This window comes from Podarcis gaigeae, assembly GCF_964106915.1.
Source record: "Podarcis gaigeae genome assembly, chromosome: 8".
Lineage (NCBI taxonomy): Eukaryota > Metazoa > Chordata > Lepidosauria > Squamata > Lacertidae > Podarcis > Podarcis gaigeae.
In genome coordinates, this window is record NC_139684.1 from 57,291,739 (window position 1) to 57,318,120 (window position 26,382).

The window sequence follows — 26,382 nt, forward strand, 5'->3', positions numbered from 1 at the left end:
CTCTCATCAAACAGGTTTTGTGGAGTTTTGAAGCAATTCCAAACCTGCTAGACTCTACAGAGAAATGTACACACCGCAATCAACAATGACTCTTTCAGCTCTCTGGAAACAAGCCTCTTTCTCCAGGCTTCAGTTTTCTTCTTTGGTTTTCTCTACAAGACACAGACAGAGAAGCAAATGAACAAAAGTAATGGTAGTTGGGAAAAACTCACCCATGCCATATGAATCAGCATACTGCTACTTGTGGTTCGTTCTCTGAATTGAGGGCTTTTGGGGGGAGGGGGAATGAAAGGCACCTGGATCCTTCAAATGTCATAACAACTGCACATTTGTAAATAAAAACCTGAGAATCTGGGAAAGGCTTTGTGCAGCAGTGAGTGTTTGTATTTGGACACAGCCTGTTCCCTTCCATGTCGTACATTCTGTATAGAAATTTGCCTTGCTGTTCTCTAGGCCAGCATTTTCCTGTCTATATATCTCCCAGATGTTCGCCTTCTGATCCTGCCTGCCTGCCTGTGTATGTATTGTTTCCATGACTCTTGCCTTGGGTGTTTCTATGATTTTGTGTGTGTGTGTGTGTGCGCTCTCTCTCTCTCTCTCTCTCTCTCTCTCTCTCGCTCTCTCCAAGGCTCTGGCTCTGTGTGTGGGCCTCCCACCCAGATGCCCAAAGCCTCCTGGATCATCCACGGTCTCCTGGGTTGGGGGTAGGGGGTGGGGAGCGGATGAGTGATATGACTCAGAACAGCCCTTGTTCTTATAATTTCAGGGTGTGGCACCATTTGCTCTCTTTGTTCTCATAGAGGGGTTTTTGTTTTTTTGTTTTTTGTCTTGGCATCAGAGGGATTTTTGCTGTGCAATCATCCAACATCCGCTCTGCTGACTGGGGAGGAAGCAACGGGGAATGGAAGAGCTCTGGCTGAGCTTACTCCAGGCTCATTCGTTTTGCCACTTGTGCTTCTCCCTCTCTGGACACTTCTAGTGGAGACTGAGGCTGCTCAATGCCCTGTTCTGTAACTTGGCTTGCATACTTCCCTCCCTTCCCCTGTTCCTCTCCTCTATTCATGCCCCTCCAGCGGTGAGGCAGGCCAGCCCTGCTTCCTGGCTTTCCATCCAAAAGATCCCCCTCCCACATCTGGGATGTGAACTTGTTGCTCAGACTGCCTGTTAAGCTTCCTTGTGATGTTTAGTGGCTCCTGAAGCATTTCCTCACTTGTACTTGCCTTGGGGATCAACCCAGGAGGCCTTTTAGAAGAAAGGCAGCTGTCTTCCAGAGGGTGCAACCTTTTGGGATACCCCATTTGAGGATTCCTACCCCAGGGAGATCTGCCATGCATTGCCCCTGTTCTCTGTTTGGTGTCTGGTGACACCTTGCTCAGTTGCCCTTTTTGGATTATTGGTCTGAATCTGATTGGGTCTTATGCTGGCATTTTATCCTGCTCCACTGTGGTTTGTCTTACAGTGTACTAGTTTATTGTTTTCTCCTGTAAGACGGTTTTGAGAGCCTCGGCTGTGGGTTGTCCAGTGCAAGATTTAAATAACAAATATCACTGGGACATCACAGCAGACACTGTAAGCAGTGGAGATGGGTGTGCTGTGGTGGCTGTGGCAGGGGATGGTTATAGTAAAATATTTAGGGATGTATGATATGTAAAATGAACCATGGATAGAGAAGGAAAGTCACTGGCTATTTAAAGTTTGTAAAATGTTAGTTTGAAATTGTAAAACAGAAAATTTGATAAAAATTATTACAGAAAAAAGATGGAAGTTAATGTGCCAAGGTGAACTATCTTGGGCAGTGATGGCCAAACTTGGCCCTCTGCCTGTTTTGGGACTACAATTCCCATCACCCCTGACCACTGGTCCTGTTAGCTAGGGATGATGGGAGTTGTAGTCCCAAAACAGCTGGAGGGCCAAGTTTGGCCATCACTGATCTTGGGCCTTTGCTAGCCGGAGAAAAGGGTGAGAGCTCATCCATACTCAATCTTTACTGCTGAATTGGACCAAATGTCAATTGGGTTTCCTGTAGATTTATGTTTGCTCTGATTCAGCACTAAAGAGCGGGTTTTCCAGGGGGAAGTTGTGGGGCAAACAAAACTGCTTGGACACGTGCCTAGAAAGCATGGAACAAGCAGAAAGCCACTCAGAGCTGTGCTTTTTAGGCACATTTGGATTGGTCCAAGCCCTGAAATGCCTTTTCACTGGCAGGGTTATGTTCTTTTCTGAAGAAAAAAACACACATTTCCCCCAGAGAATTTTTAGAAAGTGGAACAAGGGTAAGGGACAAGTAAGTGTGATTGTGTATGGACAGCGGCCCAGAATTCTCCAGCCAATGTGCTGCAATATGTGCTTAGATTTACAGGCACGAGTCCTTTCTGCTAACTCTGAAATACTCCAGAGAACTACAAATCTATAAATGGGATCTGCTGGTTCTAAGCATACATGTAAATATACGTGTTCAGTCTGACTAGCAACAACAAAGTTCTGGCAAGGACAAGAAACTAAACTCAGCTTCCTAGAGCCTGTTATGAATAATCTACTCTCCCCTCCCAGGGGCACCTGCTGCCCCTTCCCACCCCCCCTCCTTTCCTAGAGCTGGATAAATATAGTCACAGTTTGCAAGCACACTGGAAAATATATATATATAATGGGCCATGCAAATAAGTGGGTAAATATGAGGTTGCAGGCTCTGTCTCTAACCAGACAAGAGCTGTGATTTAATGTACACTTATTTGGAAGTAAGCCCCACTGAACACAATGGAACGTACTTCAGAGTAAGGTGGCAGAGGGTTGAGGTGAACAGCATTGAAGTGTGGCCTGAAGCTGAAGAGCCGTAGTTCCGGGAAGAGCATCGGCTTTACATTCAGAAAGTCTTGCGCTCAATCTCTGGCATCTCCAGGTAGGACTGGGAATGTCTCTTGCCTAAAATCCCAGGGAGTCACTGCCAGTCAGTGTAGACAATATAGATCTAGATGGACAGCTAGATGGAGTGCCATTTAAATGCTCCCACACCTGAGGAAAAAACCTAGCACAGTAAAAAGGAGTTTCCAGCTCTCCATCTATCCACTAGGCTTATTTCCTACTTTGCCAGGAGATGTTTTGTGTACCTGTCTTTTAACGTGGGGGAACATTAAAAATTACACCCTACACCTCCCATTTGGATGTATTTCCTCCTGGCTTTGCAACACATGTACATATAACCAAAGAGAAATTTGAACGTATGTCAGCCACCATGAAGGTCTATGTCATCAGTTCAGGGTTGCTGGGGTGTTCTTTTTTGGCAACAGATGAGCACAGTAACCCTCTTGGAAACCACTCAGAAGAGAGCTCACATCAGGGTTCTCACAAAGCTGGAATGACAGTGCTCCCTATGCTTGTTGTGTCATGACTGAGGTTTTTACCATGAATCCAAAGAACTGAGTCCTGGATCCTGCAGTTGCAAGCCTTTAGATACCCTGGCTGAATGCTGGAGGGGAGGAGTCTGACATTATGTCTTTCCCAGCCTCATTACTTCCAGAGTCATCCATCTGTAAGCTTGTGTGTGTTTATATGAGATGGGTATTATTTTCTTCTTCAGTTGTCTTTGATTTCAGGTTATTTGCAGCACTGGGGGATTAAAATGCAGATTTAAAATAACACAGATCCGAAGTCTGACTGCTTCAAGAGAGACGAAGGGCTGCTTAAGGCAATGCCACAGACTAGACTTTGGGGAAGCATATCCCCCCCCCTGGGGGTGTTGGGGCGGTACAACCCCTCACTGATCATGAAGCTCTTCTCTTGTGGTGTGAAGTGCCACCATTTACTCTGTAAGAAGTGGCTCACCCATAGTTTCTGTTCTTTGTTCAGAGAAGCCCAGAGTCAAGGACTCCTCTGGTCTTAGTGGGCCCCCATGCTTCAGTTCCTTCCTGACCGCCTTGCACATTTGGCCTCCTCATCTAATAGCTGGTATGGCAGTGAGAAATGTTCAGCCTGACTCTAATCTGGCATTCTCCTATGTGCAGAGTTATTCATGATTGAACCTTTAAACATTCATTGTGCCCTCCCCATCTAATAGCCTGAAATGGTACATTCTAAGAGAAGCTGGTGAATTAATATGTATGACAAGATCCCCTAGTCCTCTGGTATAGAGAACTATTCTGTGCTACACACCACCCGAGTGTGAGATTCCAGAGTTCTGGGTTCCTTGTTTCCTTTAGGAAAGGAGGCACAGCAGAGACTGCGGTGTCTTTATGATATATAGTTTATTTTCACATATATACAACCTGAGCTTAAAATGGAGGGACTCACAACGTTAACACTCCAAGAGGTTCTTGCTTCTCCCATGGCCACCGTCTTGGATGCCGGCAGAAATCAGCTTTGGCCTCCTGCCTCTCTGCTCAACTTGCTGCGTTTAACCAACTGCAACTATTTCCCCTCCAGCTGCAATCCTAAAAACAATTGCTCTCCTTCCAACTCTAAAACGCCACTTCAAAGGTTTTGGCTTTCTGACTAATTCTGAGTTGAGGGGAGGGGCACAGAGCCACTCCATTTGACTCCCTAAAGTCTCATCTTCTGTGGGCCATTACCAGGCAAGCTACTGGCTTGTATTTTAACATGCCAAATCCAGTGTATGGCACTCAGTAAGTAGAAGGGGAGTCCAGGCACCCCACAAACTTATAACAGTATATATGGCAAGATCTCCTGGTCTTCCTGGCATGTAGAGCTCTTCTAGCAATAGGCAAGGCATTGGTGGGTACTCTTTCCTGAAAGAAGACACATTCTGAGCCAAGCTGTACAAACTTTGCAAATCAAACATATTTGCATATTTGTGCTTCTGTTGCCTTCTTTATACTGCTTCTTTGCCACTATGCACGGAGAGAGGGAAGGGCACTGAAACCCCACCCTCAGCTTCTGTGATTTCAGAATCTTTTCTCACTCAGGGGTGCCCAATTGAATAAAATACAGAGGGACAGGTAAGCCCTAGCCCACATAATTGATCACCATATGAGGCACATACACACCATTTAAATGGCAAAACCCATGAATGAGTGGGGGGGCTCAGCTTCCTTAAATATTTTATGATGGGTGTGTTTGTGTGTGTGTGTGTGAAGGGACCTTGGCCCCTAGGAGTTGGCTCATAGGCCTCACATCCACAGGAACTAGAAACCTGCTTTGCAATGGTTAGAGTTACTGAGCAGCAGGAGAGCTGAGGTTTATGGAAAGCTGCATTATGTGCCTGGCTCTATATTCTGCAAGGTTTTTCTGCATTTGTGTGGAACAGGAAAACACACACGCACACAGTGTTACATGTATGTAACAACAGAGTCTTGACGGCAAAGGCTATAGGAGCTCTCCCTCCCATCTGCTCTGGGGAAGGAATTCTACACACTCACACACAGACAATTTAACCACCGAGTTCCTTTCCAGCAGCTGTTGCAAATTATGCCAAACATCCAGTGCAACCTTGGTTCTGCTGGCTAGGATGAGTCCCTCGGTCAGTACTGATCTCTCAGAGGTTTTATTTGCTGTCCTGGGGGTCCAGTATGTGGGACAGGGAAGGGATGCATCCTGCATCAGCAGCTTTTATGGGAAGGGATGTGGAATTGGAGATGTTGGGGAAGGCAGGAAGAGGAAAGAGAAACGGGGCTGGAGGCTGGGTGGAGGAATCCTCCCTGTGTCAGCGGAGAAAGATGAAAAAGCAGAGGCCAGAGGGTGCCACCCACCCACTGCTTCCCATGTCCTGGAGGAAAAGATTTCTCCAGACAATGGAGTCACTATGAGAGACTGTGGCACACACAGAGCATGCGGTGTGTGTGTGTGTGTGTCTCGGTCTGCTCTGGATCTGAAGGACAAAGGCACATTAAAGAGGTTTCTTCTTCCATTGGAAACAGCCAAGTTCAAAGATGGCGTGGGATGAAGATGGATCAACAAAGAATCTGCGGGGGGGGGTGGGTGTGGGTGTGTGCTGCATGTAACTGGAGAAGACACACATGTATCAGATCCCTGGTCAGGATAAGGCAGAGGCTCTGAGCAGTGAGCAGGATTGGCCACTTACCCAAAAGGTGCTTCTTCTCTGTTACTCTTTTTCAGGCTTTGGACCACACTCCTTTCTGCTCCACTTCATTCACTATTTTGCCATGAGATGTGTGAACTCTGAGGTGTGCAGAAGTACACCCCCAAGTCCTAGAAGGACCCCCTCCCCATCTCAAAAAAGCATATTGAGGAGTGAGTAACCTGTGCTGCTTGAAGCGACATAACGCTGAGCATCATTTGGAAGTGAAAAGCAGAAAACTGGAGGTGAGGGAGTGAATTGGCCTGCTTGAGTCCCCTTTCAGTTCTTCATACCCTGGAGGAGAGTGTGGCACCTGTTAGGGGATAAAGAGGAAACACTGCAACTTTTTGTTTCAGATATAGTCTTGCCAATGATTACCACCTGGTCTCAGCACTACATACAGACAGACTGGGAAGGGCAGGGGGCTTTTCCTTAGTAGCCAGCCCTCAAAGTCTGTCCGGCTGCTTGGCGTTTCTTAGCCCCATTTCCCAGGAGTCCAGCTCTAGGGGGGAAAGTTAAAAACAAGGAGACTCTGGATTTACTTACTCACCTCCCACCCCAAATAATCTTGTGGACTATTTTTAGAACACAAAAATGTAGCTTAGTCATGCAATCTTAGCACGGGGGGAAAGCTTTTAGCGAGAAATTCTAGAGAATAGTCTTTTAAAACCACTGAAGCCAAATGCCAAAATATAAATTTATTGGGGAAGAAGGGAAGGCAACAATTGCACACCAGACTTTGCAAATGAGACGAGTAACATCAATCCAACTTAGCTAGTTACAGATTACCTTCCTGAACAGAATCTTGGGTTTCAGAACATTTGCAGAATTCATTTGCAGAAGAGGTGCTCTGACAGTAAGCATATTTGGACCCACAACCAGATGTTTGGACTTCTACCTGGTCAGCAACCTTAATTGCACAGGATTCCTAATGTTTGGTAACCCCCATGTGCACACAGCTGCACAAACCCAGGAGTCGCCTCTCCCACGTTCAACAAATGTGCAAGCGTTGGGTGACACTGGAGACAAAGCTAGCTGGCGCCATCGCCTGTTCAGTTGTTTGGGGTTGTCTGAAAAGGGCTGCTTTTGAGCTTAAATCTTTATCTCTTGTCTCTTAGGCCGTAACCATTTATTGAACTCTGTACAACTACTGAGAATACCTTGTTCTGAGTTGCTCTCTCCCGCTACTGCACAAACGTCTCAATTCTTCTTCTTTGGCGATCACTCGTAGCCGAGTAAGATTGTCTTCCATAAACACGGTTTTAACAATGAGTCCATAAGTGACTGTGGAGGCCAATTCTGGATCCACACATCCTTCCACAGTGGGGACATTGGTCTCCGGGTGGGAGCTGATCACGGTGTGGATTTGCCAAGCGTGCCTTCCTCCTAGCACGTTTCTCCCTTGTGTCCTGAGTTCGAGTGTCTTCAAAGCCCATGACACCTTTGGTAAAGGCTGTTCTCCAACTGGAGCGCTCGCAGGCCAGTGTTTCCAATATATTTTTTAAGATTTGCCTTGAGACAGTCTTTAAACCTCTTTTGTTGACCTCCAGCATTACACTTTCCATTTTTAAGTTTGGAATAGAGTAGTTGCTTTGGAAGAAGATCATCAGGCATCCACACAACATGACCAGTCCAACGAAGTTGATGTTGAAGAATCATTGCTTCAACACTGGTGATCTTTGCTTCTTCCAGTACACTGATATTAGTTTGCCTGTCTTCCCAAGTGGTGTGTAAATTTTTTTGGAGACACCGTTGATGGAATCTTTTGAGTAGTTGGAGATGCCGTTTATAAGTGGTCCCTGTTTCACAAGCATATAGTAAGGTTGGTAATACAATAGCTTTGTAAACAAGCATTTTGGTTTCCCTACGTACGTCCCGGTCCTCAAACACTCTGCACTTCAATCGGGAGAAAGCCACACTTGTAGAGCTCAGGTGATGCTGGATTTCAGCATCAGTGTTGGCCCTTGTAGAAAGAGAACTGCCTAGGTAGGAGAAGTGATTGACAATTTCCAACGTTACACCACTGAGTTGGATTTGTGGCACTGCAGAGGGCTTATTTTGTACTTGTTGGTGCAGCACTTTGGTTTTTTGGGTGTTGAGTGATAGGCCACGCTTTTCGTAAGCTTCTGCAAAGATATTTAGGATGGTTTGGAGGTCATCCTCTGAGCATGCTCACACTATGTTGTCATCAGCATACTGAAGCTCTCAATAAGCAACACTACAAACTTACTCTTAAGTCTTTACTCCATGTGTTTATGCTAACATGTTGGTAACATTTTTTATTTTTGCTTTTTGGGTTAAAGAATAGTGCTTTTGCAATTGCTTCAGTAACCAGTTTCACTTTTGCCCCATTAAAAGTGCCCCATTGAATTTATTTATCTCCTCCACCCCCGCTCATTGCTACATTTCTGGAAAACATATTCAGCCACTGTGACAGTATGGATAGCATGCCTTATTAAAATATTTTTTCATGTTTCTCTGCTGCCAGTGAGAGAGACATAATAAAATGCTGCTTGTAACACCGGGGCACCCAGGTGTCAAAGCCAGGTGTTGGCCTAGCGGCCTAGAGTGTTCTTGGCTTCCTCCTGGACCCCAAGATCAAGATATAGGGTCCTGCTCTGTGTCCCATCTGAGAGATGCTTGGAGGGCAACAATGGGAGGTCTCTCCCGTGGTAGCCCCACCCCACCCCCTTATGGAATGCCCTCCCCAGGGAAGATTGTCTGGGGCCAAAGTGGCTATCTATTCCCCACCCAGTGAAGACCTTATTATTCCTGCAGGCATTGGGGCAGCATGAATGGACTGACTTTTGTTGGCTAGTCTGGTGTTGGTTCTTGCGTTGGATGTTGGTGGCTATTTTAGGGTATTAGGTAATTATTTTGGATTAACACTTTCAGTATATCAGCTCCTGCATTATTTTAATGAACCTTCTGTACAAAGTGCTTTACTAGACTGTAAAATACAAAAAAACCCCCACAATATATAATAGAATCTACTGTACTTTTATGCTATTGTCTTGTAAATGGGTTTGGGACTCCGTTTAGGGACTCCGTACCCTCTCTTCATCATTTCCATAAAGTGAGATATATATAAAAAGTAACATGCTCCAAGGCATCCCCTCAGCAGCCAGGGTCTTGCTCCCAGGAGGTATAAGCCTCTTAGCAGTAAATGCTCACGAAGGAGAGCATTGGGATAAGGTGCAGCCCAGACCATGCAAAGCGAGGTCAAGCACAGAGAATCAGTCCAGGTTCAAAGCATCATCCAGAGACAAAGTCAGGCAGTGGTACAAGGTCAATAGCAGAGGAGTTCACATAAGATACAACACAGAAGTGTATGAGACTCAGGAGTGACAGCAGCCAGACCTACATTGTTTCCAGAAATTCGAAGGGTCAAGGAGGAGACCTTATACATTCTGGTTTCCTAGACCAGAGTATACTACTACTGCTGGTAGTAAAGGCATTTCAGGGATTGCATAATCATGAGCCGAGCAATGACTCTGGTCCGTTGATGCATGCTATGCTGTTTTTCTTTGGCCTGGGCCTTAAGGTGACACTGTTCTTGAGGATTGAGTGGTGGCTCCACCTCCTTCTCCAACAACAATTCCACGGGATCTTCAGCACTGATTGCAGGAGACCCTGCCTGCTCCCCAAGGCCCTTGACCTGCAGAGTGTCTGGTTCATTTTCTTAGAACTCAAGTGTCTAGAATCAGGTCTGCTTCAATCTTTTTCTCGCATTTCCAGTATTTTCCTGCATATTTCTTCATTGAGGGGTCTTGGTTTGTTTGAATCCCAGTGTTGAGTGTGTCATGGTATATCTTGTGGGCTTCCCAATGAACTCATGTCACATAAATTCATATCCAAGATCGCCCCATTTCAGGCTTTCACTTTTCCTATTTTGCACGTGCATAAATGTTTTGATGGTCACAGTAAAATGGAGAATGAGATACAAAAGTGAAATGTTTCCTGGAAGTAGGGCTGGCACTCCCCCGCTTTTCTACTGGCCATTCTCTTGAGCCATTAATAGGAGTCTGATATGCCGAAATTAAGCAATGAAGATTTTCCAGGCTGTCACCTTGATCTCCATTCCGGGAAAAGATCCACCCCCTACCTTTCTACCTGCCAGGCAGCAGGAGCAGTAAAAACCCTAAGGGCACCTAAGCCTTTTAGCACATTGAAGGTCAATTTAGAGATTGAGCTGGGCAATGCAATCCACTACTTTTCCCTGCAATCTGCATCTCCACCCAGTTTCAAGATAGCTATAAACTCTTAAGAAAGTTCAGTGCTGTTTCACATGCAAACAGAGCAGCCGCCCTTATCAATTCCTGGCCCTTTGAATTCCAGGGCGACCAGTGAGATATCACTGTGCTTTGCATGCCGGGATGGGGGAATGCCTGGGAAACCTCCCATTTGCAAAAGTGAGTTATTTACAGACAATAAAAAAAAGTAACACCAGCACTGTACATATATTTTATTTTCATTTATTCATTTGAACATTGGTATTATGCAGGGGGAGGGGAGCAAGAAGCATGATAAAAGCTTAGCTCTCGCTTTAAAATCATAGAATCGTAGAGTTGGAAGAGACCACAAGGGCCATCAAGTCCAACCCCCTGCCAAGCAGGAAACACCATCAGAGCACTCCTGACATATGGTTGTCAAGCCTCTGCTTAAAGACCTCCGAAGAAGGAGACTCCACCACACTCCTTGGCAGCAAATTCCACTGTCGAACAGCTCTTACTGTCAGGAAGTTCTTCCTAATGTTTAGGTGGAATCTTCTTTCTTGTACAGTAGTTTGGATCCATTGCTCCGTGTCTGCTTCTCTGGAGCAGCAGAAAACAACCTTTCTCCCTCCTCTATGTGACATCCTTTTATATATTTGAACATGGCTATCATATCACCCCTTAACCTCCTCTTCTCCAGGCTAAACATGCCCAACTCCCTTATCCGTTCCTCATAAGGCATCGTTTCCAGGCCTTTGACCATTTTGGTTGCCCTCCTCTGGACACGTTCCAGTTTGTCAGTGTCCTTCTTGAACTGTGGTGCCCAGAACTGGACACAGTACTCCAGGTGAGGTCTGACCAGAGCAGAATACAGTGGCACTATTACTTCCCTTGATCTAGATGCTATACTCCTATTGATGTAGCCCAGAATTGCATTGGCTTTTTTAGCTGTCGCGTCACACTGTTGGCTCATGTCAAGTTTGTGGTCAACCAAGACTCCTAGATCCTTTTCACATGTACTGCTCTCAAGCCAGGTGCTTTTCACATGTACTGCTCTCAAGCCAGGTGCTTTTGCTACACACACACACACACACACACACACACACACACACACACTTGCTTATGAGAGATTAAGGGCCACTGAGTTCAATGAAGGAAGTGTGCATTAAAATGCAGCCTAATGATGCTGTCGCTTTCTTAGGAATCAATCCAACTGGGTTCAGTGGTGCTTACTCCCAGGAAAGTGTGCACAGGTTTGCTGCCTTAAGGCTCATCCTCACATCTGTTTGCCCCATGTTTACTTCCCTTTGTTCTTTGATTTCTGGGAATGAGTTTGAGAGGCTTTCGTCTCGTCTCGTTGCCTTCCATGGGAAAACCCACTGCTTACCACTGAATAAGAACCAATGACAATCCAGAGAAATTGCAACTCTTGTTGTTAAGATTTTATATACCACCGTTCATCAAAAGATCTCAAGGTGGTTAACAAAATAAAAGCACAAATTAATACTCAAAAAAGAAGCATCAATACAGTAACAACCCCCCCCCCCCATTCAGTAGTAAACAGTGGGATTTTCTGGGGAAAGTGGCAGGACGAAGGAAAAACCTCTCAGATCCATGCCTAGAAATCACAAGACAAACAGAAGTGTGTGGCTTGAAGCTTGTGGAACAATTATTTGTTCTGGTACAGAACCTACAGGTGTATCCTTGAATGAGCATACACCACATGTTATACTCAGTTTAAGGCAGCCTCCCCCAACCTGGTGCCCTCAAGATGTTTCGGAATGCAACTCTTGCCGGCACAGCTGTGCTGGCTGAGGTTGATGGCAGCCATAGCCTAAAACATCTGGAGGGCAGCAGTTATGGCAAGGCTGATTTATACTGTGGAATCTACAGCAATTCATCTACTGTATTTCAAAATCTCTTGTTGAGAGGGATCTGCCTTAAAGATCTCTAAGGGGAAAAAGGCAGACTGATTTATTTCTGTGAGTTTGGTGGATGCTGGAGTTGCTCAGCATCACCTCAGCAGGAGCGGCAGTCACCTTTTTGGGGGGGGGCAGGGAGGGAGGCAAATTTCTTGTGATGCCTTTTTGAAGCACAAAGATGCAAGTCACCTCCTTTCAAATCTGTCTGAGCTGGTGATTCAGACTGCCGGTTGGGGTATTCAGTAGCTAGGATAATACAAAATCACTTACACAGTGATAAACTGGGACACTAGCAGGCCTGGATTTGTGTATCGCTCCTCGATGAATGGAGCAGGCTGACTGGGGGGGGAGGCTGTCCATAGACACATTCTCATCCCAGAGTAATTGCTGGAAGTAGGGAGAGGAAGTAATAGGATTTGTAACACTGATATGGGGTTTCTTAGTCACATGAGTCAATAAAGCAAAGAGCTCAGTTCTCCTTTGACAAAGGCATGAGGGGGACAAATTCTTATGGGCAATATAACCCAGCAGCAAGTTCTCTGTAAGCCTCATTGAAGTTACACAGAGCTGTGCAAGAGCACGTAAACCCATTTCAACCATTTCGAGTTTAGACATTAGACTAATGTGCTGAGCAAAAGGCCTTTGCAGTTCATCAACTCTCAAAATAGGGAATGCAGATTTTAGACATTGCAAGTACAACTGAACATATGCGCTGTGTTTAATTGATAGATAATGTAAGGTAAAAAGATAAAAAGTAAACAACCCCTGGATGGTGAAGTCCAGTCAAAGGCAACTATGGGAGTGCGGCACTCATCTTGCTTCAGGCCGAGGAAGCTGGTGTTTGTCCACAGACAGCCTTCCGGGTCATGCGGTCAGCATGACTAAACCGCTTCTGACGCAACGGAACACCGTGATGGAAACCAGAGCACACAGAAATGCTCTTTACCTTCCCACCATAACAGTACCTATTTATCTACTTGAACTGGTGTGCTTTCAAACTGCTAGACTGGCAGAAGCAAGGACAGAACAATGGGAGCTCACTACCATTGAGCGGATTCAAATTGCCAACCTTCCAATCGGGAAGCCCACAGTGCCACCCGCATCCCCGATAGATAATGTAAGGGTTGCATTGGCTACAGTGTTGGTGTCAGAAAAGAAATGGAATATTGAAATGAGAAAAGACCAGAGGAGGAATGACCACTGGGAGGAGCACAGAGAGAAGAAACACCATGGTGCACCTGTAGCAACACAACCGGACACCTTTATCTGCAACAGCGGCGACAAGACATGTCTGTCCCGTATTGGTCTCTACAGCCACAGCAGGTGCTGTAACTCTCCAATGGTTTGACCTCAAACCGAAGGAACACTCCTCCGTTGTCTACAGAGACAGACAGATGCCAAAAAGTTGACCTTGAAGGATAGTGGTTGGTACTGGTGCATTCACATGGAAACAGCTTCCTTTGGTGTTCTCAGGGGCCACCCTATTCTTCAGGCAGCAACTGGGGGGCAGGGAGGCTGTAAACCCCTTAGCTTGAGAAATGAGCATTCTTCCTGATGAGCATTACTAAGCAGCAAAGACTTCATAACAACGAGAATGCAAGAGCTCAAGAACAGCATTACACGGAAATAAGTGCTGTTACATATACACAACTCCCCAAAGAGATGGGATGACACTGAAGTGCTTCCTTCTGTTTCTTACAACCTTAAAATCCATTTCCTACTTATTATGAGTGATGCTGTGGGCAAACTAATCTGTCATACCTCAATTAAAAAATGGCAATTTGTACATTAGAACATATGCACACACCACAAAACCTGCTGCAAAAATCACGCCTGCAAGAGCTGATATGATGTGAAACACTTTTAGGATTCTCTTAACTCTGTCCCAACACAGAACTGCAATGCTCAGGACTCCTTGTGGAAACTGTTCATTGTTATTTTGGTGCAGAAGCAATGGAACCAGAGCTGATTCGCTGATGGTCAGAAGCAATTCCAGTAGAGTCAAATGGAGTTTCCTCATGATTATAGAGGCTTGGGATCGGTGCAGCTATTGGTGAAGAAATAAGTCCAGCTAGTCCTGAGATTTACTGCTAGTCACCATGCTCAGGGTTGCCATTTTGCTTTGTGCCCACTGAACTTGGAGCAAACAAGGTGCTTCACACAATATCAAATGCTATTATTTATTAGTGGCCGTAAGTCACAGCGTGGCTCACAAAAGCACAGAAGCACCACCACCAATTCCGCTGCCATGTTGAGGCAGTTGCTCCAGCCGGGAGGGAGCCAGGACGTGCCCAGGCAAGAGACAAATTGAGCAGTGCCTTTGACACACTCACCCTTGAGGTAAAAATTAACAGAAACCTTGGGGAGGGTTTTTTTCCAGCTCCTCAAGGCTCTCCCTCTAACAGGAGCTCATAAATTACAGCTGAAAGGTGTTGTTTGCTGTGACCAGAGAGAAGGAAAGCAGTGATGTCAAGTGCAGGTTAGCAGAGGTGTGACTGTCCAGGCTAGAGAAAATTCCAGCAAAGGCCTTGCCCTCAAGCTAAAGCACAAAGTGAGTGTTAATGAGTAATGAGGATAAGCTCTGTGTGTTTCGCCTCTCTGGAAAGTTCCAGAATCACAAAGCAGACCTATCTGAAGCAGCAAACGGCCAGACAGTACTATATAGGAAGCTATAGGAGGTCCCAGGCTGTGTTGGCTGAGGCTGATGGGAGTTGTAGTCCAAAAGAGCTGGTTGGTGAAGGCTGCCATAGCTTATTAACTGCCTGGACTGTGAGCAAGTCTCAGTCTCTCTCTGCTTCATCTGTAACATGTCAAAACAGTGGTCTACCTCACAGAGGTATTTTGTGAGGGGACCAAGAGAGGCATCTGTACGCGAAGAGTGCAAGCAAAAATGATCGAGAGGAGTGACACAATTTTCTCATGGAAGTGAACACTGAGATCCTCACCAGCACTTCCCTCCCACCCAAATTCCAGTGTGAGTTTCTACCTGAGAAAAACAGCATTGGCAAAGTGTTTATCAGAGAAGCTGAAAATGAGCTGAACAGCACCTTCTGAGCTCCTGAAGAAAACTAGTTCCCTGTCCTGTTCCTGCTGTGCCATCTTAAGAGCAAAAAGCCTTGGAGCCTGAGGCTTAAAAATGGACTAAAACTGGCTCAAAGTGCAAATGTGAAATGAAACTTGGCTCTGTCCTCCTCATCCTCATGTGGAAATTGAGAGTCATTGAATAATAGCCTTTCCCAGTTTTGATCTTTGGAGTGGCTGGATTGGTGACTCGCAAGGGGTGGGGGTTGGGGGTTGGAGAGAAGGAGGGAAAAAAGACTATAACTTTGGGCACTGGAAAGTGACACGGAGCCTCTTTCCACTCTGTTCTCACTTTCCATGATGGGGTGGGGGAAAGTTTGTGAGCATTGCCATTCTGCATACAAAGCTGCCTGCATGCTGGACATCCAAATCTTATCACCCAGGAAAATTCTCCCCAGTGTTTTGGAAGGGCCTACAAGAGGCCATTGATCACTTTGGCAGAAGCCTCAAAAAATGAGAGAGAGAATCATACTTCAGTTTAGGTATTTTGAATAGGGTCCTTGATCTATAAAACAAGCATTCCATAGGTTGGTGGGAGGAAGAGAAGAAGATAAAATTCCAGGGAAGGAGAGACTCCCAAGGACAGGGAGGCAACTAGGTGAGCTGTGTGCCCGCTCCTCACCAAAGGACACTCATTGTATTTGTGGGAGTGTTGAGACCCTCCCACCCTGCTCCCCCACCCCAAAGATGTGAGCTCAAAGTACAGCTTATTTTTCTTATTGGTACCTAATTATGGTTCTGTATGTGTACTTCTGGGAAGGTGTTGTGGTCAGTTCTGAAGTGCAGGTGCTCCTTAAGACAACCCCCACAGCCATAACAAGTTTGGTAATGTACTGACAACCTGGTCTCATCCAGACTTCCTTTTCTGCTGGATTTTTAAACACAGGTCCACACTTTAAAGCTCCGTGTCCAAGCACTCTTTTAGTTTGTTTCTTCCAGAGCCTTCCCCATGAAAACCCGCTTTTCAAGGCTGAATTGGAGCAAATGGCCACCTGTGAAAAACCCGAATTGTTGTTTGTTCTGATTCAGCAGTAAAGAGCGGGTTTTCATGGGGAAAGCACCATGGCTAAAGAGTGAAAGTGCATAAGAGAGAGACATGGAACTTTAAAGCACAGGCCTGTATCTAGAAAGTATGGAACAAAGGTTAAGTGTGGCTGCACGCTCAGTGCAGACCTTTCAGCCCTGGTGTACTATGCTGATGTGGAGCTGTTTTGGCCCAAAGCTGGGCCCTGGACCTTATGCACTTAGGTCTTGGGAAAGACCTGGAGAATCACTGCTAGCCAGAGAAGGCAATGCTGGCTAGGACCAATGGTGGTATAAGGCAGCTTCAAATGTTCATATGTGACTGTAGTGAACAGGTGGTTGGTGATGGGTGAGATTTGGGCCAGGGAAGCCAAGGCCGATGGTGCCCAAAGTGGGAGGTAAACAATTAAGTGGGAAATTTAAGCCTGTCTCAGTTATGCCCAACAGTGCCCCACATAGAGCACTGGAGACAAATGGCAGAAGTGTGCCTTTCCAGAAGTCTGTGAAACAGGCTTAAAAGGTTTGCATGCTCTGTTCGGTTTGTTATCACAACACTCTGTACAGGTGAGGTTGGAGGAAGGACAGTTGCTGCAAATAGCATCTCTCTGCAGAAGGACATGGGACGATGCTTGAAGTCCCTCTTCCAAAGCGCCTCCTTTCAAACACAATACTTTATGGCCATTCCTTGAACTTACCAAAGGGCTTGCAGTAATTTAGGCAGGCTGCTGTTTCAGTCCTCAGAAACATGGCTTTGTTTTCAAGAGGAGCCCAAACATCCTGCTCAATTAAGGAATGGACAAAGGAGCTTTATGCATGTACAGAAACAGCGATTTCTCTATAAAAGGCTTTTGCTTAAAAAGAGATCTAGACTGTGCCTCACATAGTGCTTATATGGTAAGTACTGTACATGTGTTCATTGCAGGGGTGTTTCCTATACACATGTCTTGGGAGTTCAAAAGTGAGGGGAATGTTGTGCACGCATCCAAACATACATACATACATGGTGCACTCTTTTAACATGGAGCATTACTGGGGAACCTCATTTGTTGTCTGGTGGTGTGTGCATATGTAAGCAGTAGCCTTAGTTTTCTTCTCCACTTCCTGCTCCAGAGATTTATTGCAATAGTTCCAGAAACAGAAAAATAATGTAGGGTGAAAAAACAAAAGAACTGCTGCGCACCAGTTATTATTGTTAGTAATTATTATTGCTACTCACCCTTCACCAAAAGGTCCCAGGACAGGTTGCAGCAATATAAAACACAACATTAAAAACAGTTTAAAACAGTAATAATAGGATGCATCACAGCATCTTTAGGATGCATCAAAGAAGCAAACCACATGCTCAGAGAAGCTGAGTCATATACACACAGCTCTCATTCCTAGCCCTTCTTGGCAGCCTTCCCCAGCCAGCTTGCAATTTGCCTGTTTGTTAGCAAATGTGTTGATACACTTGAGAAACTATGAATCTGTCTTGCAGAAATTCCAATTTATGCCACAGTCCACATGGTTAGATTTGCTTGCACTGGAAGAGGTTCCTGCTTCTATAGGTTGCGTTAAGACACCAAAACCAGAGGGCAGACTTTCCCCCCTATAGAAGGACCAAGCTGGCTCATGCAACATGTTAAGCCAAACTATGACTTGGCGAGATTGCCCAAACATGCAGGTGCCCAGAGTCCTCCCTGCTACTTTTTGCTGCTTAGTCTGTGAGTCATCTGAACTGGGACTGGTAGTTAAGGTTTGTACTTGGCTACAGCTCATGGTTAGCGAGGAGAGAGCTTAACCCACAAGTCCTGGTTTGAACAATATGCTAAGCCACACCTTGGCACAGCAGCAGAAAAAAAGGCTGGGGATGAGCAAAGTGACTGCAAGTTCCTTTCAGGGAGTCTGGCTGTTCTCACTATACCATAGCCTGGCCTACTGAACCAGGTCTTCATTGTTGCATTCTGAAACAAAGGAGAAGGTCCCCAAAGATATGAAAAAGCAGCCGACAAAAGCACATGAACCCCTAGAGCAACGAAAATGGCATAAAAGTTATTTATAAATAAACAAAACAAGATCACTTTTGTATGTTGTTTTTCATTGTATTCTGCACAACTCTGCAATATTTTGACTCTACACAATTATGCTCGTTACTCTGTCCTTGTTTTTTTCCTTCAGGCAGGGCTCACCCAAGAGGCAAGGTGAGGCCACAGCCTCAGGTGGCAGGGTACATGGGGGCAGCAGACCCCAATGCAGTTGTTTATTCTCCCCCTCCCCCCCACCCCCGTGTTCCTGATGCAGAGCTTTGCTCATCCCTTCTTCCTTGGCTGGGAGGGAGGTGCTTTTTTGTGGTTTGCCTCAGGTACCAAAATGCCTTGGGCTGGCCCTGCCTTCAGGAACAGCCATTGCTCAGTCGCAGAGCACAAGCTGTGCATGTAGAAGCTTTCAGATTCATTCCCTTGTATCTCCAAATAGGGTGGGAAGGAGCCATGCCTGAGACTCCGGAACGAAAGCCACTGCCAGCCAGTGTCAATAAAATGACAATACTGACCTAGGCAGACCAATGGCCTGGCTTGGAATCAGGCAAGTGTAACACACAGTGTAGTTAGCATGATAAGAGCAGCTGCAAGTCCAACCTGGAAATGTGGATTTAGGATAGGATAGGAGTGGTGAGCCCCGTAGATGGGTTCACGAAAAAGACAGAGAACCCAGTTGGCTTAATGAAGCTGTTCCATTTTATTTTTTTATCCTGAATGATTAGACAAAGAACAGGAGTGGGAAACGGAGGGCATGTCGACTGTAGACAACTAAAGGAGTGGTCCAAAGTCCATGGTTTTCTTCAAAGAACCTAGAGAGTTGTTGCTTGCTGAGGGTGGTAGGAATTCTTTGTTAAAGATAACAGAATCATCAAGGTTTTTTTTGGGTATGGTAGACCATCTAGCCCACCTCCCTGCTTGAGTCAGGATCACGAGCCTAAGGACACCTTGGCTGGAGCCATAACAGTGTAACTCATGGCCCCTTTAGCTTTTGCAACTGAAGGTATGTGCAGCTGCCTGTGATTAAGACGGCCAGCTCTGCTCCACAGTGGCCAGTCTTTCTACCAGTCTTGCCCATAGGATGGAGACAGAGTGCTCCCCACAGCACACAGGCATCCCCTGCATCTTGACCAGATGAGAAACAGGCACCAGCAGTTCAGGACTGGAAAGACTATGTCCCAGCCAGGCTGGTGCCCCTTCACACTCTCTGTGCCACAGGTTGACCCCTCATGGGCTAGGATGCCATTTCTGCACGCCTGGCCCTGGCAGGCACACATTATTCTCTTCTGGTGAACAGACATTGGCTCTAGTAGCTGCAGTCTTCTGCTAGTCACTGGCTATCTGAGCTTTCCTTTCATACCCAGAAAGAATTGGCATGGTAGTTGGAATCATGAGGAGGACAAGTGGTTTCCACTAGCACAAGGTGGGCCCATTATGTGTCCCTAGATAAGATGTTTCAGGATCCAACCATTTTGATGGAGGAATTAGAACACATGGGAGTCAAATGGCACAGCAACAGAGCAGGCAGAGTTTGGATCATTTCCTCTTGGGGTGCCTTGAGGGTCCCAGGGTCATTGGTGACCACCAGAAATATTACTTTGTGAAATCCCCCCTTTATTTTGTGATGGTGCTACAGACATCTAGCATGGAATTTGCCGCAAATTGGCTGCATCAGAGGTGTGTGCCTGCAGGATTAGAGAGTGTTTCCATGGAGGGTGCCCAGTATGCTAATTACAGTACAGGCCAAAAAAGTAGAACTTTTAGTCTAACACGACAGAAATCTTTAGGCACATTTTAGAACTGCGGTGAAAACTCAAGGCTTTCCTCTGCACATGCTCAACTGCACTTTCGTCTTGATTCCTACAGAATCTAAGAGCCGGACTCTGGTATGGAAAATAGACTCCGGGGCTGAATGGCGTGGAAACTCCTCATAGGCAGAGGCTAAGGCTCTGGTATGGAAAATAGGTCCCGGGACTGAATGGAAGCGTGGGATCTCCTTTCAGGCAGAAGCCCGGCCAGCCCCACCGCATACCCCACGCCCTTTGCCAGGTCCAAACCTCTCGGGTCTCCCTCGCTTACTCACCTAGACAAGGGAGGGCCCCCATCCTCGCCAAGGCGCGTGTGTCCCCGAGCTGGAAACGGGAGCGGCGGCGGCGAGCTGCAACGAGCGCGGCGCGGAGGCGGAGTGTCGGAGGAGGAGGGGAGCCTCTCCACACCCCGGCGCGCTCGGCAGGCCCCGCCCGGCCACCCCACACGCCCTCCCGTCCGGGAGAAACTTTCCCCGGCGGCGGCTGCCTTTGCGCCTTGCCGAGCGGGGGACGCGCGCACGAGGGGCGGGCATCGGGGCGCGGCGGAGCCGGGAGAGGCTCCCCGGGGCCCGAGAGCGGGAGAAGCGGCGCGTCGGGGAAACTTTGGGGCGGGAGCGCGGGGCGCAGCCGCTGGGCCCCCCTCCGGAGGCGAGAAAGAGGCAGGGCGTCCTGTGTAGCGAAGCGGGGGCCTCCCATGGCCAGCCCGGCGGCGGCACCGGCTCCCCGCCGCCAGTGACCCCCGGAAAGCAAGCGGCGGCGGCGCCGTCTTGCGCCCCCCGCCTGCTCTCCACGTTTGGCCGCCCGCCAGGGAGATGTCCGGGAAGAGCGCACCTGCGGCGGCGCTCGCCGAGGACACCTGGATCCCCGCGGAGAAGGGAGGCGGTTCCCCCGCCGCCTCACCCCCCAAGAAGAAGAAGCCCAAGTCCGGCTCGTCTAGCCTGCGCAGGGCCTTCAGCTGGCTGCGGGGCAGGCGGAAGAAGAAGCCGAAGGGCCCTCCTGGCGCGCCCCCTGCGGAGGGCAAGAAGCACGACGAGCGACACAAGGGCAAAGGTAAGGCGCGGCGGCAGCGCGGGTCGCTAGCCGGATCCCAGCTGCGGGGCGGGAGGAGTCTGAAGAGCGCTCTGCACATGCTTAACGGGTCTTCCCGTGGTCTTGCTTCACACTTGCCAGGGTGGAGCTGGGGCGAGTGCCAGCCCGAGCAAGCCCTGACCTGGGGCTGGTCGTGCTTCCACGGTGGCGGCGGGAAGGCGCTCTGCACATGGTTAGCTAGACTCTGTTTTATGAATATTTCCGCATGCTCAAGGGATACGCCGTGGGACGGAAATCGCGTGCTAACTTGGACTCGGCCCCTGTGATTTCCTGGCCTAGACGAAGCTCTGAATTTTTGCCAAAGGTTGTACTTAGAGAATAGAGCTGGGTTCAACTGCTTTAGCTCTGCACGTGAACAGTGTTACAGTAAATATGTCGCCCATTCCTAGTCCGCTCCATGTAACTGAAAATCGATTCCAAGGTGAAGCCCAAGTTGCCTAAAGTTGCTTTCCCTTCCTGAGACGTTTGTCCTGCTTTATCAGTCCTTCACATGATCCATGACTCTGCCCCACCTTACTGAAACCAGGCCCCAGTTATAGCCCATGGTTGAGTGGGCTGCCAACAAATCCCCAGGCAAGCCTTTATAATGCCATTCCGACCAGCCTTCCGCCATTCTTTGACTTACTTCCTCGTGCCAACTTAACCCACTCCCTCCTTGTCTTGCTTGAAACAGGTGTGGGTGGCGCTTCGAGGACTTGGGCACAGGCTCAGGGCACAAAGTTGCATAAATGTGCAGAGTGCCCCTGGGCAAGTTAAGATGGCCAGTGGCTGGGCTGTCACCTGCATGGCACTCACCACCACGACTGAGAGAAAATGTGTGTGTTTTTAAGTTCAGAAGGAGGAGGAAAGGGGCATGGAATCTGCAGCATGGCACAAAACAATCTGAGACGTGGCCCCCTGTGCTACCTCCCAGGGGGATTTTCCTGTCCCCATCTCCATCTTTTTATTTTAAAGAGTGCCTGTTTGGAGCTGTGGGTCATCATTTTGACTTTCCTCTTCAGCAGACTTTCCTCTTCAGCAGCAAAAGTGTCTTTCTGTCAGTATGGAGTGCAGCAGGTCCTAGTTTTGGGTAACCCGTCTGTGTATTTGCAGGGAGAGAACTTCATTTGGTTCTTCTGGGGGCTGGGCAATTGCAGCCAGCTCGGTCTTTCTAGCAGCATGAGGTGTGGGCCTCTCCTTCCTACCCGCCCCCACCTACCCCCCCCCATTGCAAATTCCATTTCTACCCAAGGCTGTTGCTGGTTCAGTGGGCATGTTCCTTCTCCCTCTGACTCATGAGGTCAGAGATCCTGAGAGAAATCTGGAGCAGCTCCAGATGCTTCCCCAGTCCGCACTGCTGTTTTGCACAAGCTGAACTGCGGCTCTGGCCCCACCCTGAGCCTGTCTCCACTATGGTTTTTTTTAGAATAATAGAATTGCAGAGTTGGAAGGGTCATCTAGTCCAACTCCCTGCAATGCAGGAATCTCAACATAGTTTCTCCCCTGTGCATGTTGTTGATGTTTTCTAAGGTTTCCACTATCGGTGAAGCTCTTTGCTCTCTCCATACATCCAAACGGTTTCTCCCCTGTGCACACTGTGATGTACACCCAGGTTGGTGGGAAACAAAGGAAGGAGGCTGCTGTACTGTTGTTGGAAGCGCCTCCTCCCCAATTTACTTTGATGTGGAGTGAAGAGGTGCAGAAAAACTCCACACAATGTGTTGGCATGGTTGGTCTTTGTGAACATGCCTGTGCTGAGTTGGAGTGAACCAGACTCCCAGGTAGCCAATCTGTGTCACAGATGCCACAAGTGGCATAAACAGTAATAATAACTACACTGATAAACCTAGAGCAATGTCCCAATGGAGCATTTAAGCAAGTGAAAGGAGACTCGTCCTACTCTGGCCAGGTTAAACCACTGTTCTGAGGGGGGAAGGGTGTCCTCTGGGCTGCTGCCATCACCACCCTTTAGAATCAGAAGAAACCCTTTTGGGAAATGGGTGTGTACCTGTGGTGCTGACCCAGGGAGGCATGCTTAACTGTGACATTGCCAAACTCTGCAGGCTGATAGCCCTGTGTCCATGACATCATAAGCAGCTGGACGTTGTTTTTGTCCTGGCACTCTGGCAGATGTGGCATTTGGCATTCTAAAGAGCTCAGGAAGCCTCTTAGCCAAAGAGAGATGGGCAGCTACTTTTCAGACCCATCAACCCAGAAGCTTCTCTTGGTACCGGCTTGGTTCAGAGGAACTCTGGCCTTGTCTGGGTGGTCTTTGGCTTTACTCAGCCCCAAACACACTGCTTTTCTTGTAGTGGCAGCCTGCTCATGTTAAGAGGCCTACGATGTGCTCTCAGTGTGAACTTGCACTATTATCTGCCCATTCCCGTCCAGCGCTGCCCATCCCCTGCCATGTGTCTGTTGGCTTCCAGCCCCTGGAGAGCTGCTCCAGATGCCAGTCTTTTCACAGAATCATAGAATTGTAGAGTTGGAACTTGGAAGAGTCCCCCAAGGGGCATCTAGTCCAACCCCCTAAAATGCAGGAGTCCAACCTGCCTTGGCCCTTGAGCTGCTTGCTCCTTTGTCCCCTTGTCCAGGTGCGCTTGTGCTTTTCAACCCTGGCAGGGCAGACAAAAAGCCCAAGGGACAAGGTGACCGTGAACCAGCACTGTAGCAGCTTTCCAAAGCAAACAGGCACCATCTTGGTGTGGAACATGAGTGAGACATGGAAGTCCTCTCCTGGTCCCCCTCCACTTGGCACCAGGGTACCATGTTCAACTCTGAATGCAGAACTGAGCTGAATACTGGTTGTTGAACTCTCAAGAATGGCATGAGAGAAGCTGGAAAGAATCCAAAGAAGAACATCTACCATGACCAGAGGTCTGGAGAATATGGGGAAAGGCTGCAGTGCAGAAGCGATGGCTTGCCAGGTCAGGCCAAAAGTCCAGCTAGTGCAGCTTTATGTTCCCAACAGTGGGCAGCCAGATGCCCCCTTCCTCCCTGCCCCAGGAAGCTTACAAGTGATGGGCACCCTTTGCTGTTTTGGCTCAGCACCTAGGACCCGAGTTGCTGCTTCAGTTTGAAGAATAGAAGTCTCTTGAGAGGAGCCTGTTTTCAAAATACACAATGGGTTACCTTGAGAGGACCAGGTTCAGTTTATTCCCTTGTCTTCTGGTTGTGGATCTGTACGCGGGGCTGGGATTGTATTTGCAAGAAGTTGGGAATCTGACATTTGTGTGTGGGATCCGTGAGGCTTTACTGAGGAAAAGTCTGAAGTGAGATACTTTTGTGAACATCCCCTAGAAAAGGCAGATAGTCACTTTAAGTGCCTTAAATTTATCTTTTTTATGGCTCCTGTCTCTCTTGTGCTTGAGGCGACTCACTACAATATATAAAAACAGCACACATCAGATCCTTGTAAATCAAAGAGTAAAAACCTCTAGGACAGTAACACAGGTGAGCAGCAGCTTCCTCTGACAGGTCTCCATCAGCTCCAAGAGCTCTCTTGAGGAGGCCATTCTGACAGACCCTCTTGAAAGCCAGACCTTCTCGTGGGCAGTGAGCATGGTGGGAATGAATGGCCTCATTTGAATATAGCAATACTGCAAGTATTTATTTTTCTTAAAATGCATATCCTGCCTTTCTCCCACCGCAGAGCTTATCTTGATATGTACATGAGGTTCCCAGGCAGTCTCCCATCCAGGCACTGACCAGTCCTAGACCTGACAAACGTCAGCAAGGTGCTGCTGCCTTAAGAACGTACCTTGGCTTTTGGTGTTTTGGGATTGAGCTGCGTGGTAGTGTAGTGGTTAGAGTGTCAGACTAGGACCCCTCAGAGGTTTTATTATGATCAGTCAGTATATAAATTTTGTTAAATAAAAAATAGATAAGATAATTTTATGGGAGTTCAAGTCCAGCAACATCTGGGGTCCCAAGAAAGCTGCTTTAGGGAGATGCAAACCACAGTCTCATTCTGTTGGGAAGTAACACCACACCAAGACTTCCTGACTGTTACTCTTGCTTGTGATTGGAAGGAGGGATTGGGCAGTGGACACCATCCGCCTGCTTGATCCCAATAAGCCATACACCAGGGCTTACCATGATGTGCAGACTTGCCCTGATGTGCGTTTGACCTTCTCAGGACAGGCGTACTTTTCTCTGGATCAGCTTAGAAACCTCAAAGTGAGTGGGCTGCAGTTTCGCTTCCTATGGGAGTTCACCACCCATCCGCACAATTCCTGCCTCTGCCTCTTCTTCTGAGTTCTGCTTCTCTACCCTCTTACAGGCACAATTTCCAAATATCGAATCTCAGCACTTTTGCTAGAGTTTTCTCCAGGAAAAGGCCAGAGAAGTCACAGCCCTTAAGATTCAGTGCTATTGCATGATGGCAAATGCAGATGTACAAACCTCTCATTTCTTTACTGCTGGTGCCCTCTTCAATATTTGTACATGGGCACTGGAGGGCTTAGAGTTACAGGGAAGCATGCTGAAGGGGCTCACTGTCCAGTCAATGCAGAAATCATTGCCCCCCCAGTCCTACCCTTAAGAGGGACCCATTTCACTCTGATCCTGAGTCTAATCCAGCCTTCCCCAACCTGGTGCCCTCCAGGTGTTTCATTTTTATCAGCCACAGCCTATGTGAGCTGTAATCCAAAACAACAGGAGGGGATCAGATTGGTCTAATACTAGGGAAAACAGCTTATGTCTCTGCTCGTGGGCCAGAGGTTGGTGGTTCAAGTCCACCCAGGGGTAGCTGTGGGCAGGATTCCTGCATTGCAAGGGGTTGGACTAGATCCTCAGGATCCCTTCCGATTCTGCAATTCTATTAGTCTATGATTCTATGGCCTTCAGGGTTCATAGAACCCTTCCTTCCAGCTATGATTCTATGACTTAAGGCATCCAGCCCCCTGCCTGCCTCCCCCCTGCAGTGTAAGGACTAGGCTTACTGTAACCCTTATATTGCAATTTATAATTTGATGTGCACTCTGCTTCACATGGGTATCTGTAGCAGGCAGTCACTTGTTGGAGCACCTGCCTAATGCTTAGAAGTGAAGCCAGAACATCCTGCAGATTCAGGGATTATTTATTGCTCAGTTTCTCCATAAAAGCAGAAGCATCTGGTTGGCCACTGTGGAAAAAGGATGCTGGGCTGGATAGGGCTATGGCAGGCATAGGCAAACCCAGCCCTCCAGATGTTTTGAGACTACAACTCTCATCATCCCTGAC

At 47.6% G+C, this 26,382-nt stretch overlaps 1 protein-coding gene and 1 long non-coding RNA gene across 2 annotated transcripts in view; one reads left to right on the forward strand and one right to left on the reverse strand.

Annotated features, from left to right (window-relative positions):
* Positions 1-4,219: 4,219 nt before the first annotated feature.
* LOC310850452 lies at positions 4,220-20,458 on the reverse strand. The gene is made up of 2 exons (XR_014567328.1): positions 20,367-20,458; positions 4,220-6,341 (listed from the first exon to the last, which is right to left on the reverse strand). It is a non-coding gene; the product is annotated as an uncharacterized lncRNA (long non-coding RNA).
* A 78-nt stretch (positions 20,459-20,536) lies between these two features.
* NHSL3 (NHS like 3) overlaps positions 20,537-26,382 on the forward strand; it is a 56,559-nt gene continuing 50,713 nt past the window's right edge. The window contains exon 1 of the mRNA XM_083751614.1: positions 20,537-21,141. Within this exon, the coding sequence (XP_083607740.1) occupies positions 20,904-21,141 (238 nt within the window). The 5' untranslated portion in view covers positions 20,537-20,903. The remainder of the gene's footprint in view (positions 21,142-26,382) is intronic.